This window comes from Cataglyphis hispanica, chromosome 8 (genome assembly GCF_021464435.1).
Source record: "Cataglyphis hispanica isolate Lineage 1 chromosome 8, ULB_Chis1_1.0, whole genome shotgun sequence".
Lineage (NCBI taxonomy): Eukaryota > Metazoa > Arthropoda > Insecta > Hymenoptera > Formicidae > Cataglyphis > Cataglyphis hispanica.
Genome location: NC_065961.1, coordinates 3,595,216 through 3,613,797, shown reverse-complemented (window position 1 = coordinate 3,613,797; position 18,582 = coordinate 3,595,216). Strand labels below are relative to the sequence as shown.

The 18,582-nt window shown below is 32.7% G+C and overlaps 5 protein-coding genes across 6 annotated transcripts in view; 3 read left to right on the top strand and 2 right to left on the bottom strand.

The window, feature by feature from the left end:
* LOC126851270 (uncharacterized) overlaps positions 1–1,524 on the bottom strand; it is a 132,121-nt gene extending 130,597 nt beyond the window's left edge. Inside the window, exons 1-2 of the mRNA XM_050595019.1 lie at positions 1,397–1,524; positions 695–807 (exon numbers count right to left, since the gene is read on the bottom strand). The gene's annotated coding sequence lies outside the window, so the exon portion shown is untranslated. The remainder of the gene's footprint in view (positions 1–694; positions 808–1,396) is intronic.
* A 113-nt stretch (positions 1,525–1,637) lies between these two features.
* LOC126851295 (PRA1 family protein 3) lies at positions 1,638–4,625 on the top strand. The gene is made up of 4 exons (XM_050595074.1): positions 1,638–2,012; positions 2,311–2,528; positions 2,673–2,786; positions 3,950–4,625. The coding sequence occupies exons 1-4, from the start codon at positions 1,813–1,815 to the stop codon at positions 4,006–4,008; spliced, it is 591 nt and encodes a 196-aa protein (XP_050451031.1). The 5' UTR covers positions 1,638–1,812; the 3' UTR covers positions 4,009–4,625.
* A 151-nt stretch (positions 4,626–4,776) lies between these two features.
* LOC126851285 (UBX domain-containing protein 7) lies at positions 4,777–8,054 on the bottom strand. The gene is made up of 8 exons (XM_050595049.1): positions 7,913–8,054; positions 7,459–7,698; positions 7,116–7,390; positions 6,756–7,028; positions 6,615–6,672; positions 6,305–6,463; positions 6,127–6,212; positions 4,777–6,035 (listed from the first exon to the last, which is right to left on the bottom strand). The coding sequence occupies exons 1-8, from the start codon at positions 7,950–7,952 to the stop codon at positions 5,874–5,876; spliced, it is 1,293 nt and encodes a 430-aa protein (XP_050451006.1). The 5' UTR covers positions 7,953–8,054; the 3' UTR covers positions 4,777–5,873.
* LOC126851278 (HAUS augmin-like complex subunit 3) lies at positions 8,044–12,050 on the top strand. 2 transcript variants are annotated; one of them, XM_050595039.1, is made up of 11 exons: positions 8,044–8,143; positions 8,466–8,538; positions 8,703–9,049; positions 9,122–9,340; positions 9,417–9,603; positions 9,671–9,888; positions 9,987–10,115; positions 10,247–10,586; positions 10,674–10,906; positions 10,980–11,148; positions 11,220–12,050. In XM_050595039.1, exons 3-11 carry the CDS (start codon positions 8,868–8,870, stop codon positions 11,370–11,372), a joined length of 1,830 nt encoding a protein of 609 aa, XP_050450996.1. In that variant the 5' UTR covers positions 8,044–8,143; positions 8,466–8,538; positions 8,703–8,867; the 3' UTR covers positions 11,373–12,050. The 2 variants fall into 2 exon arrangements, with proteins under 2 accessions (XP_050450996.1, XP_050450995.1); XM_050595038.1 differs by having other exon boundaries at positions 8,466–8,575.
* Positions 12,051–12,185: 135 nt separating this feature from the next.
* LOC126851296 (GSK-3-binding protein-like) lies at positions 12,186–18,582 on the top strand. The gene has a single exon (XM_050595075.1). It carries the CDS (start codon positions 14,019–14,021, stop codon positions 14,598–14,600), a length of 582 nt encoding a protein of 193 aa, XP_050451032.1. The 5' UTR covers positions 12,186–14,018; the 3' UTR covers positions 14,601–18,582.

Here is an 18,582-nt window from a genome sequence, read left to right as displayed (position 1 = left end):
TTGTATATTAGTAATCGATTGTTACGATATAATCTTGATAAAAGAGTACAGTTTAATATTTCAACTTAATACTTTTTTTTTTACTCAGAATAAAAAATGTTCAACAACAAACTTCTTAATGGATATTCATAAAATATATGATGTCCAAGTATCCATGTATCATTCATATTAAAAATATGTTACAACACATATTACATTTATTTATTCTTTCTTTACTTAAAGAAAAGAAAATTATTTAAATAAGTTAATAATTGGATAAGTAAGAACTTGTTAAAGTAAGATTGCAATATTATTTGTTTAGAAAGAAATTTAACGTGATTTCAATTGAAGTAAATTATCGATATATTCCTATTTTTTGTCGTAAAATTTTTTTGTTTATCATTTAAACATGTTTTTCAACTTCATTAAGCAAATGTAACAAGATAACATGATTATTTAAATCAACATGATTAATTAAACCTTAAAAATATAACAGCCGAAATTGGGATTAAGTCTTAAAACATGTGTGTGTATATATATATATATTAGTTTTAAAAAAAAATTATAATATATTATAGAATTATTTTTATTGAATCGCAATGAGAAGTAATAGTTGATTACAAGTAAAAAATCAAATGATAATCATGTGTGTATGTTTTAGATTTTAGATATTTAAAAATGGGACAGAATAAATCAACAAATAAAAATTACTTACAATATATATACATGTCCAATATATGTAACAATCAGCAGGTGTGCATCATCAAAGTTTAGACTGCTTATATTATATGATTGTCGAAAATTACAGAATCCGTGATGCAATTTCTACTGAAAATGAGATCGAAAAACCATTATTAATTGTTGAATTTTGTATATTATATGTTTTTTTGTATATTATATTTGTAGAAATTACATGAGTAGAATCGGAAAAATTCGATGCGAATTGTACAAATTTTAACTTTTAAAACCGCGATTGATATTTTAGACTAATTTATAAATATTTACAAGAAGTAATAATTATCCATCTATGATAGTTGCAAAGATTCATAAAAATTAAACAAAGTCCTTCAGATAATTATAATTATACAGAAAATGATGCGTGAGCAGGAAATCGGATATATTCAATAATATCGGAGTAAAATATATTTTTTTGCATTTTTCGTCTTTCGTTGTTAACATTAAACAAAATTCTCAAAAGCATTCGATGTAAACTGAAGTTTAGAAATGAAAGAAAGTTTTCACACATATACATATATATTGTCTTAATCCGCTTTATATGAAAATTATGTTAAAATGTTGTGTGGAAAGCTTGTAACAAAGCACATAGGCATGTAATCTAAACATAGATTTCAGACAATGAAAATAAGTTTTGAATTAATTAAAAATTTAATTAACGTAGATATTAAGATGTATATACCTAAATGCCGTCATTCGAATGCAGCGATGAAGCAAGTTTTCCCACCTAAAATACGCTACAGTCAAGGATAATGCAAATGTTTGAGAGAGTCCAATCAATTGTTCGATGACTCGTATTAGTATTGACTGCGTTCGTCTCAACCAATGACAATTGCGTCACGATTGACCAACGAGAGCAAAGATTACTTTGTTCCGCATGGGTACTTAAATTCTTTCAGCACTTATAACGTCAAGACAAATGTAACCATTGTCAATCTCGCATGACATTTGTGCCGGACTCGTCATCATCCAAAAATACCGGCAGGACGATAATTGAGAGCAATTGAGAGGAAGACCGGCGAACCTGTTGGAGCAAGATAACGTATCGTTGAGGACGAATATTTTAATATCAATACCTAATACCGTCACTCTGTCGTGATGGATAAGACGAAATTGGTCAGTAATGATCTGGAGCTGCCGCCGCTACGCAGCTTAGACGACTTCCTGCTGGAATCCGCGCGTTTCCAATTACCAAATCTCAAAGACTTGGAGAAATGGGGCAACCGGGTGGTCAACAATCTTCTGTATTATCAGACCAATTATCTGTTCATGTCTGTCATTATCTTCCTCATCGTTGGGTGAGTTATCTTTATAATCCTTGCAAAGTGATTGTATAAATCGTGCGTAATTATTCTTTATAAATCAATGCTCAATTTTTCTAAAACTTTGTCAGTTGCCAGATGTTTGTTATAATATGTTCTAGACACATATCCTTTTTTTATTCACGAGTTCCAAAATTACCAGACATAGTTTAATATTAGTTAATATTTTTTTTAATTTTTTCAAGTAAATATCTTATATTTTCTGATAAAAATGCTTTCTATATAAATTTATTTATGCCATATTTATTATATTATATGAATTCTATATATATAGATTACTTCATCCTGTTAAAATGCTAGTCGGTATGCTAGCAATGATGGCAATTTTGGGAACATTTGCTTATGTATCTATGGAAGGAAGTATGATACATAATTTTAAAAGGCAATATCCAGCAGTTGGAGTGTTATTTATAATATTTGCTGGATGTTTCATAACATATACTCTGGGATCTCTATTAGTTTTCTTGCTGGGCATTTTGTTACCATTCTGTGGTATGTGCGATAATTAATACTATTTTAGATCACCATATATTAATCTTGTTATTTCTACTACTATTTTACTACTTTTACTATTTTTTGAATAATAGAAATCAAAAGTTATTTATTATACTTTACTTATCATATTAATATCTTCAGTGACATTTGTGCATGCCTCACTGAGATTACGGAATATCAAAAACAAGCTTGTCAACAAAATCGAAGGCATCGGCTTGAAACGTACACCAATGGGTGTGTTTCTGGGACATCTTGGTATGGAAGAAGAATTCTTTTCATAAATTTCTATAATTTATTGCTTTCAAATCATTAAGATGAGATGAATGAAAATACTTTCTGATCTTTAACAACTTTGCTTTATACTACTCATAATATATATTTCATACCAATCTTTATATTATAAAATTATATTTTTCATACCAATCTTTATATTATAAAGTTTTCTATTTTTGAATATCCTTTAGAACTTTGAAAAAAGAAGATAGATATATTTATTTATTTTCAATATTGTCATGCATTTTATGCTCAATAGCATTAATAAAAAAAGAAATTCTCTACTATTTTTAAAAGTAATTTCAAATCAATATTAATCATTATAAATATTATTCAATATTGTTAACAGCAAAACTATATTTTCTTATCTAGTCGCCAAATGATATTTAGTATTTACATGTTATATTTTAAAAGCTTATATAATGTTAATATTTTTAATCAAATCTATATATTTATTGGTAGTGTGTGAATGAAAGTAACAAACTTATTATTTATTAACAGTATTTAATATTTTTGGATAGCGTTTTCTCTAATATGGCTTTATTCACTGTATATACATACTATATATATATATATATATATATATATATATATATATATATATATATTATATACACACACAATGTACAACATTTAATACGTATAGCATTGTCTCTGAATATAATATGTTTATTATTAAAAGAACTCTTTAAAGATGTTCTGTAGCATAGATAGTATATTGATATTATTGTACTGATTTATAATATATGAAATCTGTTTCATGAAAAGATTATCATTATATATTATGTACTGAAACATGTATATGAATAAAAATATTTGAATTATCTTTCTTATTTTTTCAAAGAATTTTAACAGGTGTTATCTCCAGAATACAACATGTTACATTATCCACAAGAGAATTTGGAAACTGCATTTATTAACAATGTACATTTCTTTTAATACTTAATTTCTTTTTTATTTTAGTATTTGTTAAATTTATTCATTAAATTTTGGTGGATTGGCAGACACATATTAGACATTAATTATTGGCTCTTACATTATAATTTTATTAGCAATACAACACTATTTATTTACTGCTATTATATTAAATTCTATTATGAATTATGTTATCTAATATTTTATTTTTTTCTCGTTCCACTGTATAGAAGATGTGACTGGTATGACTCTGCGCGCCCAGACATCATTCATGCAACCGCCTCATTAATATCCTGCTTTGTCATCAGGTTGTATATTAAATTGTTAAAAATTAATATCAATAACCATCAATATTTTCTCCGCTCTAATCAAATCAGTGTTTCGCATGTTATTTTCATGATGAGATAAACAGATAAATCTTGTTTAATATTTCAGAATATAAATTTGACAGATATTTGTGACTTGAAACAAAAGCAGTCTGTGTTATGTGATCTCTTACAACAAAACTGACAAATAGCAATGAATTATTCTACAATACTAAATATTGAATTTACATATTTACACCATAATGTGTTTATTATTTTTTCTTGAAATACTTACTTTAAAAGGGCTGTTTTAACGTGAATATATCTATTTTTTAAATGCTACATTATATAGCTTTATATATATATATATATATATATATATATATATATATATATATATATTAAATGTATATTATATGTGATCAATATTTAAAGAGATCAAGATGCCTGAAGTTATATCTACATGATATATCATAAAATTTGATATTTTGTATATATATGTACATATATAGATAAATAACATATGTAATTTATGTGTAAAAGACACATAGGGCAAGTTGTTTTCGCGAAATTTTGTTATATTATATCATTTTTATTTCAATTTGATATTTTAATGTATGAATCCTGCCTGCACACACCCAATCCTACAATATTAAAAATATTAATGTGTATATATGTATTTGTTGATCACAATAAATATATACTGAATATATATTGAAAGTTAAAATAATATATCTTTGGATGAATAAGTTATTAAATTACATCTGCATTAACAAAAATTATATATAATAGATATTAAATGAAATAATACAATTTAATTAAATGCATAATATATATATACACATGCATATATAATAAATTCAATCAAACATCTTTTTTTTTTTACTATGTATATTACAGAATTATGATATTAGACACTGAAAAATAAGTAAAAATACAGATATTTGACATTTGTAAAATTTTTTGTGTATCATCAGTGCATATGTAATATTAGTAAATACTATGTGTATATTAATATCTTACTTATAATACTTGTAAAATATTTCAATTTATATCTATCTTATAACTAATTATATCGGCAGTTTTAACTTGAACAGATATCTTGATGATCACATATATTGATACATGTGATACTATAGAACATATGGAATAACATTGAATTATTTTCGATTCATAATATGAAGCTTTATTTGGCTTATACCTTGAATCACATTGCGTGTGTATATGATGAAAATTTTCTTTCATATAGCATGCTTTAAGATATTTTGTAGTAACATGTTATAATTATGACATATGTAACAATCTGTTGCATATGTGATATTGAAATATTTTGCAGGATTTTTTTTTTCTTCTTTTTTTTCTTTTTTTTTTTTTGAGACGGCTGTACACGTGGTATGGACGGCACTTGCAAGATTTGCAGAAACAATAATAATAAAACAATAATAATAAGTAATAATGCTTGGGCAATAGTGGCTATATATAATGTATGTAACTGACGATGTCTCTTGTAATATATTATGAGTATATCAAATCTTATCCTAGAATAAAAAGATTATATAGAGAATGCAAATTTTAATATGAAATGAACACTGAATGGCAGTGCTTCATTATGTTCAACATAGGTTCATATAAGTATCCCGTCTCTCTTCAATTTAAAGCTATATAAACATATGAGATTTTTAATGTGTTTGTTAATGTCAAGAATTATTTAAATTTTAACCTAAAACACAATATATAATTTGTACAAACTTTCATAGAAATACGTTGGAACGATATCGATGAATATTTTTCAAATCCAAGTTTCTAAATTGACGAATTATAATGGAAGAAATAATTGATTTGTAGTATGTTACTGTATCTTCGTTATGAATACTGTGTTTGTTGGAAATAAGATTGTATCTAAGAGACGTGTATTTGAAGATAATGCACCAATGTTTGTTTTTGGGAATGGCACCAAAAAGGTATGTTCTGTTGACGGAAATCCCATTTCCTCCATTTTAATCAAAAAGTCCTAAAAACGATTATATTATATTATATAAAGTTATATTTTTTTAATTACATTGTATAATTTTGCATATTAAGAAGGTATTTCAAAAACATACTTCTATAGTATCTGTTGCACACATTGATATCGTTTCCTTTGCACCACTTGGCAATCGTAAACAGAGCCGTAAAAAAGGTTCATCGCCTGGATTAAAAATAATTTTATGGGATAGTAGCATGAATATTTAAAGATATATGGAAAATATTTTGTAAATTACAATAGATAAGTATACTTACTTGTTTCAACTTTAACTGTATTAGATTTTAATGTTTCATCCTTTAAAAGTTTATCTTTAGCCTCACATTCATTCAATTTTCTTTTTTTAATGAAGGCAGTGCTACTGCTACTTGGGATACATGAACTTGTAATGTTATCTGATGTAATATTTTCATTTTCTGTACATGCAATAATAATATTAAATAAATTGAATAAAATAGCTTTTTATGTTAAGATATGTAGTTTTGTGAAATAAGTGAAGAAAACAACAATATGATATACATAATCGCTCTTTGTAATATTATTTATTTAAATTTAACAAATACTAACCTAAATTTGTTATTTTTTCCGACAAAAGTCTAGAAGTTTTACTACTAGGACCACAATCCTGAAAACGAAAATATTATAATAAAAAATTTATTCATATATAAAAGAGAAAAATTGAGAATATTAGTTAATTTAATAACTAACATTTTTTATTTGATCAGCTAGAATATTCCGTTTTGGAGGTGTTGTAGGAAAATTATTCCAATCTTTAGAATTAGATGTAACTTGTAGAGCACTCTCTGGAGATGCATGTGTGCTCAACATATCATTCAAATCAGAGATCAAACTATCGACAGTGATGTTATTGTAGGTTTTCATGCATTCTCCTGTTCTGGGATCTACAATTGCAAGATACGGATATGCCACTACATTGTAAAAATCTATGTAACGTCTTCCATCCGATGTACTGCACAAAACCTGATTAAAAAAAAAAGGCAAGTAGAATATGGTAATAAATCAAAATCTGAACTATAAAAAATGGTATTATAATCCGACATGACATACTTGCCACAAAACAAAATGATCCTTCACAATTTCTTGAATTTGTTGATTGGGCCATACATCTCTATTAAGAACTTGACAACTAAATTCTTGTGGATTTTGAACATTGACGAGTAACCAACGATTCAAAGTTTTTGCATGATCTCGTGCCTCCATGAAAGATCCCAAAAAGAGAATATTGCTTGGTGGTCGGAATAAATCTTCTAATCGTTTTGATTTCTTTTGAGAAATGTGTCTCATACCAGTTACTCTATGAGTCATCTCTTCCTCTTGACGCTCTGCATCAATTTGTATTACTTGATATGTAATACATGCCATCTAATACATGTCATACAATAATACATACGAGTTTCAACTGCAAAGTCTCTAAATCTATCGTATACATTTGACAATCGTGGAAATGAACACATTGGCTCTGGCGGCACCAGTATCTCTTGCGTAGGTAATATAGGAGCTCTCACTGGTGGCTCAGGATTTGAATTCTCAATCTCCGGTGGTCTGCCACCCTCGAACATAAGACTAATCGCCATCTCCACGTTTCCATCGGCCAATGCTAGATACTGTTGTGCCGTCGCTTCGTTCTCGCCTGACAGAAACACGGAATTTGATAATACTTGATAATGGATACATCAATTTGTAGCAAAATATCGGTTTCGATAATGATCCTCGCCATTGTTTTAATTCATTTAAGTATAGAAGAATGTGTGTTTATATTTTCGCGATTCTTATATTTGCTTATTGCGCTATTTAACCTGGAATGTAATGATATTCTTGTGCTAATACATCGATAAAATACTCACCCGTTACTTCGATAAACTTTTCAATCAATTCACGATCCATTGCGATTAGTTTTAATTTAGAAGGATTTTTCTCATCACACGAATAAGCGAATTGTAGAAGAAAAATACCTCTAAATCTTTTTTTCTTCCCTCTTTCCTTCTCTCTATCGCCATTCACGACGCATCGAATGACATCTCGAACATCTCGACACGCTGCATCACTCTGCGTTGCACTATCTATACGATATCTTCGTAAATATAAAATATTCTAATAATAAAAGGGGATTTTTTCTTTTCACATAATTTTTTTTTTCAAAATATTCATTAAAAATTTCAAATTGTAACTGATATTAATTTAATAATTAAATCGTTCATAAATACTTTAATATAATTTTGTTTTAATTATAAAATAATTTATTTATTTTAATATACGTATTTTTGTAATAATGTTATTATTATATTTACACAATAATGCTACTATATATATAAATGTCTTAATTATTAAAATATACTGTTTATACATTATTATATATACTAAAACTTTTTAATTTATTTTTTCTTTTTTTCTTTCTAGTAGCCACAGTCAAAGTCGACTAGGGTCATCTTAGTTCGTTCTGCGAAAAATTTACATTCGTCAAAGGATTATGGTATAATATAAATAAATTATTAAAATAAAAAAATAAGGTATATATTTTACAGCACAAAAAACATCTTTTAATTATTGTTAAAAATGTCGATAACAAAGTTGTCAATAATTACCAACATAAGTTAAATATATTAATTGTAAAATTGATTTCTATATTATCTTTAGAGTTTACGCTCCGATATTTATGTGTGTGACTGTAAGTCGCATCATCGCATTAGGTTTTCTATGGTTTTATACGGATTCGAATGAATATAGTTCAAAATTTCTTCGTACTGTAAACTGTAAGATAGAAGTAAGATAATAAAAAAGACAGATAATAAAAAAGACAAGATGAGTATTACCGGTAAACAGCTCTATGATAAGATTCGCGGGCTGCGACCGGATTTGTCGTCGGGGATCACATTGGAAATGTTGAGCAAGGTTTGTGATGATCTTAACACACAGCCTTTTCTGGAGTGGTTCTGTAAGAATGTGAGCAGCGCTAATGTCCTCTCTGTCGAGGAAATGAAATTGTAAGATTTCCCTTGCATATCATGACTGAATGGAGAATAGAATTCTCACAGCCGATCTCTGTTTCTTTACAGAAAAGATGTGTTGCAAAATGCTGACGAATGGCTAGAGGACGAAGAATTGGATGCTGCATTGGAGGAAGCAACCAGGGACTGCCCAAATTTGCTCAAGCTTGTCAGTATAGATGATACATGTAGAGAAGATTTGTTTATAGAATATGAAACATTGAAGGAAAGCTGTAGAGACAGCGAGGAATATCTTCACATGTTGAAACACAGTATAAAAAATCTAAAGTAAGAACACATGAAATTGTATATTTAGGGTACTTGCATGCTAATTTAATGATTTAAAGGCATGTATTTGTTATAGGGATAGTGAGAATAAATTAGATGATGATATTGAAGAAGCGGAAACTATATTGCATAAAGAGCAAATTGAAACAGAAAAAGCATATGATGATTGCAGTATAATTCTGAAGGAATTTGACAAAAACAATTATCAATTCTCTCAGGATGTTTATAATCTTTTAAATATATATGCAGATGCTATTAAAAATGTAATTATTTCAAGCTCTATAATCCCCATTATTCAATTGTATTGTTACTTTTCACTTTCTTTTTTAGCAAGGCAGTCCAGTATTATGGTTGCAAGTGCCCATAGATCTGTTTATTAAACAAATAAAATTTTATAATCACTACTTGGCTATTTATATAAAAAAGCAATTCAGAAATGCTAGTAACAAAAAACAAGAAGAGGATTCGGATTATACATCTCTAATAAATGATAGCAGGGAGAAACAAGTTGATGAAAGAATGCATGCGTTATCCTTTTGTAAGACTATGTAAGTATAATTATTCTTAAAAAAAATTTATTAAATAATATACCTACTGCTCTATTCAGTTTGTATATATATATATATATTTTTTTTTTGTTATATAGCTTGATAAATTCTAAAATAGAAGAGATTAATGCTAGTGTTCAAGAGGAATCTTGTATGGCAATGTTACAATGTATGCAAGATATTTATAATGGCGGAGTGTTGAAACTGCCTGAGGATAGTAAAATACAGTAAGTAATAATACTATCGACATTAAAGTACTTAGAGTTTTTGGCACATTAAAACAATCAATGTCATTTTAAGCATGAAAGAAAAAGAAAAAACATTCTGTATTTAAATGTAATGTTTTATTATTTGACAGTGATGAAATACAAATGTTAAGCATGAAAAGAGATTTTCTGGAGCAGAATGTTACACTTTTGCGGGATCAACAATTTCCTGAAGAAGTAGTACAATTCGCAGAAATGGAGACGTTAAAGATCTTGAGGAATGATGCACTTGCTCGTCTCGAACGCAGAAAAGCTCGTCTCGAAACACTCAAGAATTTACATTCTCTCGCAGTAGAGCATGGACATGTTTATGTGGATTTACTATGTATGTTAATGGAAATACAATTTTATTCTCTACGCGAGGTTGCTGAATTTATTGCCGATGCACATCATTATATCAGCACAGAATATAAACTGTCTTCTACAAGATGTGTAAGTAATTAAATAATTTTTCATTGCCTGTTTCATTATTTTAATGAAAATGATTTCATTATTTGTATATGAAACATAAATAAATAGGAAGTCATGCAACAACAACAAGATGAATATGCATCCCTCATAGCACAATCTTCAAAAACTTATAATGTATTTAATCAAATATTCATCTCCATGATGCTCGATAACGATATCTCTGACGAGTCGTTCTCTTTGGCATTGAAAAAATATGATAACCTAATAGTTGACAATATGGAGAAGAAGAAATTTATATTGGAAACGCATATAAATAATAAAATCGATGAATTACAAAAATTGTAAGTACTATTTTCTTTAGTAATTTCATAGTGTTATCTTCTCTAATATGTTATATGATTCCTATAAAATTAGAGAGGATGAAATTAACAAGGATTATATGGCTGAAATACAAAATGGATCAACAATCAGCTTCAGGCCATTTTCATATGAAATAAATAATAAATACGAGGAAATATCCGCAATTGTTCAGAAGATACAAGCAGATTTAACAAGAATCAGAAATCAATTCAAAGAACGAATGGTATAGTTATGCATCATATTTAATGAATTATTAAGATTATATATCGTTTACTAATGATTGTCATATTATAGAGGATGGACACTAATTTAGAACGTGAAAAGGACATTTTATGGCAGAGATTTTTAGCAGACCCAGATACGTTAAGAATAAAATACGAGGAAGCGGAGCAAAAAGCAAACGAGTCTCACTTTGGACGCATTACGGAAAGTAAGCCGAATTTGTAAATAAATTCTAAAAATTATGTCGATTATAAATTGTCAAGGAATTGTATAAAGCAAAATGATGTATAGGTTCTAGTGAATATTTTTTCTAAATGTTTTTGTATATTTTCATATTTCATATAAAATGAAAAAAAAAATTACATATTTATTATACATATCAAAAATTAAAACAATGCAATACACTCAGTCTATTGCAAAATCGTATATTTGCGCAAAAAATCTGATCTTGCTTTCTTAATCCTCCGAATTCTTATACACCATTCAAAAGAAATCCTGTTTGCCTTTGCATTCTTAGAAATATAATACACGCGGAGCGTTACATGGATGCGATAATGAATGATTCGTTTCAAGAATGCATTTGTGTATGCGTGTATACTGCGCGCATGCGCATGTCGAGTGTAAATTCAACGAGAGATGACGTAGAAGAGATGCCCAAGTGTAACCTTGATCCGCGCGCATCGATGTCTCTCCCCCTTCCCTTCTCCTTCATCGATGTGTCCTCTGCTTTCCTCTCCTCGCTTCCCCTCCCTTGCCTTCTTCGCCGACATAGTATTTCGCACCAACTGTCCCCCGCTCTCGAGTCGTATGTATGTACACAAAAGAATTATAAGCAAACGCTCCGAAACGATATGCATTTCGAAAACATTTTGCGACATTTCTCGCGTAAATACAAAAGAGAAAGACCGTAATTTCGAACGGCGCGATGCATGCTCGTTTTCCCTGTGAACAGAATGGTGGGAGGGAAAAAAATAGATTGACGAAAGAGAGAGAGAGAGAGAGAAAAGAAAAAGATCACGGAAGGGGGAAGTGGCGTGGTGAGGAGTATTATCGATTCGCCGGGGCTCGTGAGTTAACGGTTTGTTTACACGAGCGCGGGGTCGGAGGGGCGCCGGACAGGCAGAGTGGGACAAGCGACGCGCATGCGCCGCCCGACCAAAACAATAATAACAGAGTAGAAGGTTCATGGCTGGCGGACGCGAACGGACCGCTCGCTCTTCGCTCTTTCGAACTCGTTCAAGCCTGTCGTAGACTTCGCTCGCGTGCGCGAAGAGAGTTGGCCTGTCGCGCGAAACAGTAAATAACGACGGGGAACGCGAGTACGCGAAACAAGAGAGAGAGAGATAGAGAGAGCGCGAACATTTAACACTAACGTGCCGTGTGTACATTCTGTTATTCGAGAAGTGCGTCGACAATCCGATATATTTGAATTTTCTCCGGCGGAGAACAAGTATCGTGGAATTATCTCAAAGCGGAGTATCAAGACTACCTCGAAATCTGTGAGCAGAGTACGCCGGTAATCAAGCGATACTCGAGTCGAAATTCTACGAGGCGTGCCTGCTTCGATTAATTTCGTCACAACCGTGAGAAACAAGGATAAGCCGCGTACGGAATTGTAATAACTACCTCGATAGAAAAAGAATAAGAGATACAAGGTATAGTAAGACATTCTCGAACTCTGACATATATATATATATATATATATATATATATATATATATATATATATATACATATATACATATATTTAATTCGAAAGTGGGAGTGCGCGAGATACTATCTTCCCGTCGAGGCGAATCATCAATTCGCTCTCACCGCGCACGGATTCTCTTTCTCTCCCCTGGTGCGTTACCTCATCGGAGCGGGATCGGTGCGTGTGACGAGCGTATGCGCGCGTTGTGCAACCCGTCATCCTGATTCGTCGTCGAGGTGAGAGAGAAAGAGAGAGAGAGAGAGAGAGAAAACGTCGAGGATTCGGGCGTTCGATCGTCTCTGGAAGCAAAACAATGCGCTGCTGGTGTAACATGTAGCGTCGCTCCATTTGCGTGTATGTGCGCTGCGTACCTGTGTGTTTACGTACCTGCTGCGCGGCGCGCTAGTGTGCGTTTGTTTATGCGCGTAGATTAGCCGCGCGACATTCATTCAACAGCCGGACGCGCTTCGAGGCACGACTCTTGTCATCATCGTCGTCGTCGTCTATCATTTCGAAAGTAACCGAGTAAGAGTGCGTATATACATTAAGTGAAAGAGAGTAAAGAGGGTGTCGTCTCTCGCGCGTATTTATTCGGTGAATCACGCACCGTCCGATTACGCACGGTCACGTCGCCGGATACGACGAATATATACACGCGCCGCGCCGTATATTATTGTTGACGTGTCGGCGGCGAGAGGGAGAATTAGACGAGAGCGGCTCGAGTTAATTATCGGAGAACGACAACGGGTATCCTTTCGTCGTGGGAGAAGGAGAAGAAGGAGAAGTAGTCTCTCGCAGTAAGGTTTTCCTCATTTGGAAGAAAGTCTTTCCGGTATTTCCGATTGTTGACAACGGTGTTTTTCCGCAGGAAGAGATTACACACAGTGTTTTCTGTCTTTCTCTTTCTACCTTCACAATTGTCCGTCCGTGTTGTGCCGAGAGAACGTCGACCCACGTAAACATCGGCGTGGGAGAAAGAGAAAGAGACGTTCGCCAGCGCAGAGAGAGAGAGACAGCGGCGGAGCATCGAAGTCTAGAAAGAGAGAGAACAACAACAGAGGGAGAGAGAGAGAGAGAAACCCGTCCAGGTATCCATTGCACATTTACTACAAAGCAGTGGTAAGCTTGTAGCGCAAATATCCGTGCTTTCGCTATAAATATAAACAGACTGTAAGAAAATGCCGAGCGCTGAGGAGACGACGTATCTGATCGGTGTGATGCCGGACGGTGCAGCGCAAGCGGACGCATTCCTGACGCGCGACGTCGACCTGCTGGTGTCGCAGATCAAGGAGAATCTGCGGCTGTCTAGCCTGAAGGCCAAGTCCAGCGTCAGTCATAAGAACAGTCGACCGTCGCCGTACCGAATACCGGCGCGTTCCTGGGCGGACCCGGCGGCCGGTTGTGAGGTTTGCGGCCTGCGATCCAACAGCCAGTCTCACCAGCATCAACAACAGCACGTTACCGGCGGTCACCATCATCATTATCACAGCCACCTGAAGAGGAACGAGAGGAACAGGGTGGACGATGATCCGTACGAGGTGCTGCAGGAGTTACTGCGCGAGGGCGGACTTATCAAGGAAGCGGTCAAGAGGTTGCAAGCGAACCTCGACGAGCTCTCGAGCTCGGAGGTGGATGAAGACGAGGAAGTGGACGATGAGGACGACGAGCAGCGGTCCAACGGCGGATACCGCAGAAAACCTTATTTCTACGATTCCGAAGACGAGCCGCTACCACCGATGTACAAGACCCTGGAACTGTGAGTCATCCCCAGCGGGAGTGCTTGAAAAGAATCTTCTCTGACATTTTTTCTCATTCTTGCCGTGAATGGCATTTTTGAATACTACTTTGTTGGAAATTACAGGCATTTCTCCGAAATGATCCGTTTTCCTTTGTGATTTGGGACGACAAATTGTTTAAAAAGTGGCTTGAGATGTCTACGAAAAGAAAAACACGTTCCCTTCATTCTGTCGGAAAAAAACGTGGGAGTCAACGTTATGAACGGTGAGAAACGCGAGCGCGACCGTAGACACAATTAGGCGAGAACTCGCCTTACATGGCCGTGTTTGTAAATACACTGCGTTGTCGGCGCTGCGCGTTAAAAAGCTCGCTTCGTAATGCCTCGGCCGAGATCGCCGTCGTCGTATCGACGCTCGACGCGGCTCTACGTGGAAGATTCATGGCTGCGAGCCACTCGCGCGGATCCGTCACCGTGGACATGCGTGTGTACGCGGAGATGTTCCTTTCCCATAACATATTGCTCTATACTGTGTCAGCGGTATATTGATCCGTATCTCAAATAAATAATTATCGCTGGCGATAATTATTAATTTTTTATTAATAACGATTTGGTGCGTCTATTGTAAGAATCCATGTGCGAAATTTTCGTTTCCAGAGCGGGGCTCTATATTACGTTTGTTGACGTCCAAAATTATCGAAAAATATCGCCGGCAATAATCATAGCACACGCGCAAAATGTACTTCTTTATGTATTTTTGAAGGGAAAATGATTCTCGCATTATTTTTTTACATGGTCATTGTTTATTGTTTATTTTTTTTAAATATATACTGACAATATCGTTACCACAGTATAGAGTACTACAACAGCTGATTTGTTGCGAAACTCTTGATTATTGCTTCAAGTAAATGAATTTTTGTAGATACAGAGAAGAAAGATTAAAAAATTATGCACTATGATATTATTATTCGTATACTTTTTTTATTTAATGAAAAGTTTTGCTGATTAAAGATTTATTATATTTTCATATTTATATACACATACATTTATTTTGAATAATATTTTTAGAAATTGGATCAATTGGTTATTTCTTTTGATATTTGAAGAATTTATCTAAACATCATCGCATGTTCGGACTCCTCTCGTGCAATTGTTTAGTTTGGATTGCATCAGAATTCTGTGTTAACTAATTTCTAAGCCAGATGACGTCGTTGTTTTCATTACAGCATTAGACGAAGAAAGAAAGATTTAGTCAATGGCTCGCACTAATGACTTCATAGTTTAAACAAAAAATAACGATCATATTACGGTATATCTATAATAGAAAGTCTCTTTTTATGCTGTATTTTACCGTCCATGTTGACACATACGTTCTCTCCTTCTTTCTCACACAATCCCTTCTACCTCGGCCATCTATTTTTTTTCTTTCCCACCGATTTCCCCGCAACATGAACATTATCTACATCTTTGACATTTTACATCTCTTTGTTAATACTCGTCAAAGTTGCCCTAAACGATATATTATAATTAAACAGAATCCTATATAAATTTTTTTTAATTTTAAAATTGTGACAAGTCTGAGAATTTCATTTAATTTCATTTTTTTTTTTTTTTTTTTACAATTTCATAAATAAACGAATTTATATTCTCAACTAGACTTCCATTTGTACAAATCTCATTGTCAATTCAATTCTCATGGTATATTCTCGCAGACGTAAGTATTTTCGTGTAAATTTTCGCGTCGACCTCTTTTTATTCTCTTTGCTATTCTCGCTGCTTTCACCGAACAACAATATTTTGTATCTTTAAGGACGCAGCTGGAAAGTAGACCGAACTAACAATAAGTTATCAAAATTGATCTCGTCTCGATCGGCTCGTCGATTGTCGCGCATATCATGAAAAAATAAATGTGATAAATATGTATCTTTCTCTCTCAACAATTATGTCTCCAATATCTCCGTCACACAATGCAAAGATATCAATAGTCGTTGATAGATTTCTGGCGTGATTTAATAATCGCAATTCTCAATTGCTCAAACTGTGACATATCTAGGCGGAACTGGGTATTCTAACATTATATAAAATTTTCTTTCTTTTATTTTCTTTTGTTTTTTGAAAGAGAGGCTACGAGACAATTCGCCTTTATTGCGCTATGTAACTTGCGAGTTTCTTTGCGGGTGATATTTTCATTCTCTAACGGAAACTCTATTTATAGAGCATCTACACGAGTTCTCGCGTGAGATAATAATTCGACGCGTTTGCTAAGTAAATCAATAAATGAGCACAAGATTCGCAGTGTTTACCTCGTAGGAAACTCGATGACGGAATCTCAGACTGTATTACGTTTCGCATTTTAAGGACTAGAGAGTTCTCGCGGTATCGCACTTCGAATACACCAAGTACACTTATTGTTAGTAGATTCGACAAGAGGGAAATTGTTGGCGAACCGTAATAATTATAAACTAATTAACAATTTTTGTTTAGATACTTGCGTGTGATATCCGAAGTATAACATTGTAAAGAGATTTTTTTATGTACCGAATTGCGATCGTTATCTTTTGAAATTAGACTATGAAGAACTATCAGTGCAGAGTAAACAAACTCTAATTATAATACAAATATAATTATATCATATTAAATAAATACAATTGTACTCATTAATTTTGTTCGATAAACCTACTAAATCTTTCTTTCTTCATCTGATATAATCGAGAGCGAGATATAATCGAGCTAAAGTAGGTGTTTGGCTTACTCGAAATTAGTTAATAAATTTCTGATGCAATCCAAATTAAATGATCGAAATGAGATGAAGTTTAGATTAACTCTTTAAATATCGAAGGAAATAACCAATTGATCTAATTTCTGAAAATATTATTTGAAATGTATGTGTGTGTTTGTAAACTAACATATAATTAATAATAATTTTAGAACATTGAAGAAATAATAAATCTTTAGAAATAATTAAAGAAATAAATCAGCAGAAAATGTTTCATTAAATAAAATATATTATACGAATAATAATACCACAGTATGTAATAATAACCTTTAGGTTTATAGATATATATATATGTATATCTCTTTTTCTGTGCATGTTTTAGTGCATAGCTACTTATCGCTATTGATCGCTATACATAGGAGAGACATACTGTCGATGTTACATACACATTGAACCCACACATGTAAGATCATTGTACGCGACGTGATAGTTTCCATTGTCGCGTGATTCGATTCGCGAGTCTGAATAAAAATAAGATCCATATCTGTAGTAAAGATCCTCACGGGAACAGCTGTGTGACGTCACGAGCCGACAATTATATATATATATATATATATATATATATATATATATATCGAAGGCGATTACTATTTCACGTGTGATATTGCTACTTATTAATACCGTTCGCGTGAAAAAATCGCGGCCTTAGTTTTATTCTTAAATCTCGCAATCAATTCTTAGAAACTTTCGATTATTCCGGGGCGCGCGTGACGTCACAACTGCAGCGTCCGGGATTTTATTATATATAGACGGCGATGGTAAAATGCGGTCGTGACACGGTGACGTAATAAAACAGCATACTTGTACGTAGCGATACGAAGCGACTAAGAAACGATCATTCGTGGCTTCGGCGTTGATTTCCGACAACGTTCGTCGCCTTATCCGACTAATTAGATAAGTTTAGCAATTAGTACATATTGCGCGTACCTACTGCGAGCGGATTGAACGAATTGCGTCAGGATTCCACAGTTTTGACAAGGATACTTGTATGCGTATACGAGTGTGTGTGTGTGTGTATTGTATATATGTGTGCGAGAGTGTGCGTGGGAAAGTTGTACATTGGTCATTTCTTTGTCTCTTTTTTTTACGATTACGAGTGAACGCAATCCTTCGTTCTTTTCTAAGTTCGTCATTAAGGATCGTGCATTATGAAAACTATATCTCGTTGTGATCGTTGGACTTGCAAGTCCGACAAGTCTTAATTATAAAATAAAGAAGTTCAAAGTTTCAA

Excerpts from the sequence above, each read along its gene's own strand:
- LOC126851295 (XM_050595074.1), top strand. The coding sequence starts at position 1,813 with ATGGATAAGACGAAATTGGTCAGTAATGATCTGGAGCTGCCGCCGCTA. Across the intron at positions 2,013-2,310 it reads ATTATCTTCCTCATCGTTGG|ATTACTTCATCCTGTTAAAA; the intron begins GTGAGTTATCTT and ends CTATATATATAG. Across the intron at positions 2,529-2,672 it reads CATTTTGTTACCATTCTGTG|TGACATTTGTGCATGCCTCA; the intron begins GTATGTGCGATA and ends TAATATCTTCAG.
- LOC126851285 (XM_050595049.1), bottom strand. The coding sequence starts at position 7,952 with ATGGATCGTGAATTGATTGAAAAGTTTATCGAAGTAACGG. Across the intron at positions 6,464-6,614 it reads GGAAAAAATAACAAATTTAG|AAAATGAAAATATTACATCA; the intron begins GTTAGTATTTGT and ends TTGCATGTACAG. Across the intron at positions 6,036-6,126 it reads GTGCAACAGATACTATAGAA|GACTTTTTGATTAAAATGGA; the intron begins GTATGTTTTTGA and ends AATCGTTTTTAG.
- LOC126851278 (XM_050595039.1), top strand. The coding sequence starts at position 8,868 with ATGAGTATTACCGGTAAACAGCTCTATGATAAGATTCGCGGGCTGCGA. Across the intron at positions 9,341-9,416 it reads CACAGTATAAAAAATCTAAA|GGATAGTGAGAATAAATTAG; the intron begins GTAAGAACACAT and ends TATTTGTTATAG. Across the intron at positions 9,889-9,986 it reads TTATCCTTTTGTAAGACTAT|CTTGATAAATTCTAAAATAG; the intron begins GTAAGTATAATT and ends TTTGTTATATAG.
- LOC126851296 (XM_050595075.1), top strand. The coding sequence starts at position 14,019 with ATGCCGAGCGCTGAGGAGACGACGTATCTGATCGGTGTGATGCCGGAC.